The 1,607-nt window shown below is 57.8% G+C and overlaps 1 protein-coding gene across 1 annotated transcript in view; it reads left to right on the plus strand.

Annotated features, from left to right (window-relative positions):
* Positions 1–240: 240 nt before the first annotated feature.
* LOC108579153 (organic cation transporter protein-like) overlaps positions 241–1,607 on the plus strand; it is a 6,988-nt gene continuing 5,621 nt past the window's right edge. Inside the window, 2 exon segments of the mRNA XM_017942604.1 lie at positions 241–732; positions 879–1,238. Coding sequence (XP_017798093.1) covers positions 607–732; positions 879–1,238 — 486 coding nt within the window. The 5' untranslated portion in view covers positions 241–606.

Consider the following 1,607-nt stretch of genomic DNA (forward strand, 5'->3'; position numbering starts at 1 on the left):
GGCGCTATGCTCGCGGCGTATAAGAACGCGCGAAGACGTGCGTTCGCGGCGCTTTACGCGATTCCGAATTCGAAGCAGCAACGTTCCACGGCCGTTTCTTAGGGAGTCCCGCGATGCGCTAGCAGTGGTGGTCGGGTCGGTCGTTGGGAAAGGCGCGAACTGAGGAAGCCAGGTGTAATCGGGGAGAGAGAGAGAGAGATAGATAGATAGATAGATAGATAGATAGATAGATAGATAGATAGATAGATAGATAGAGAGAGAGAGAGAGTGAGGGAGAGAGCGAGAGAGAGAGAGAGGGGGGGGAGAGTCGGAAGAGAATTTGCGAGGAGTGGAGAGAATAGAGGCGAGCGTGTCGGTGGTGGTGGTGGCAGTGGTGGTGGTAGCAGCGGCGGAGGTGGTGCATGCCCTCGAGGACGCGTGGCGGCGGTCATGCCGCGTGATTCGAGTCGACATCCTCATCGTTATCGTCATCGTCGTTGTCGCGGTCGTCGTCGTCGTCGTCGTGGTCGTCCTCGTGGCGAAACGTGGGAGAACACCGAGGCGACCAAAGTGTCGCGTGGTTGAAGAAGAAACAAGGTTGAAGCAGCGCGCGAGCAACGGAGAAACATGAGCTCGATCGACTTCGACGAGGTGTTGGTGCACGTGGGAGAGAAGGGCAAATATCAGAACATCATGTACTATCTCCTCTGCATACCCGCCACGCTTCCCGCCGCTTTTTTGGCCTTCTCGCAAGTGAGTGTGCAGAGAGAGAGAGAGAGAGAGAGAGAGAGAGAGAGAGCGAGAAAGTGGGAGGGAGAGAGAGGGGGAGGGGCCACCCCATCGTTCTCTCAGTGGCCGGTAGCAGGTGGTTTCATTCATCGGAAACGCGGTGGTTACAGGTGTTCGTGAGCGCGTCGCCGGAGCACTGGTGCAAGATTCCGGAGCTGGACAACCTGACGGATCTGATGACGCTGGAGGAGAGGAAGGCGTTGTCTCTGCCGTACGTGGAGAAGTCGGACGGGAAGGTGAAAAAGTACTCCAAGTGCAAGATGTACGACGTGAATTACACGGCGATCGTGGAGTCGTGGCTGGAAGGGGCGGTGCTCGAGAACGGGACGGAGGACGAGGGTGGCGAGCACCGCCGGTCAAGGACTGGATTGCCACCGCCGCCGGTCGGTAACCCCGACTGGCCGGTGACAAAGTGCCGAAACGGATGGATCTACGACACCCGGGACTACGACAGCACTCTGGTCACCGAGGTAAACCCGACTTTCTCCCTGTTCTGTTGTTTGCCTGAGGGCGGTATAATTTTCTTACTAACATGAGTTAACAATCGCTCTCTGGATGAATTCCTCGCTAAGCTCGAGTGGAACACAGAGGAGTCGTGTTTCACTTGGGGGCAATTCGCCTTGGCCTTTGCCGGCTGCTCGCGGTTCGTTCGTAGTCCCGTTCGTGGAACGAAGCGCGCGTGCTCGTGCTCTCACTCCGGCCCCCGATCGGTCCTCTCGCGTTAAGCTCCTCTTTCCGCTCGGTAATATTCTTTTCCGTGAAAGCTCGCGGTTGAACGAGTCGGGGGCGGAATCGAGCTGCTTGGAGGCCGGGGCCGGATGTTGGAACGCGGTCGGCGG

This window comes from Habropoda laboriosa, unplaced genomic scaffold, assembly GCF_001263275.1.
Source record: "Habropoda laboriosa isolate 0110345459 unplaced genomic scaffold, ASM126327v1 scaffold64, whole genome shotgun sequence".
Lineage (NCBI taxonomy): Eukaryota > Metazoa > Arthropoda > Insecta > Hymenoptera > Apidae > Habropoda > Habropoda laboriosa.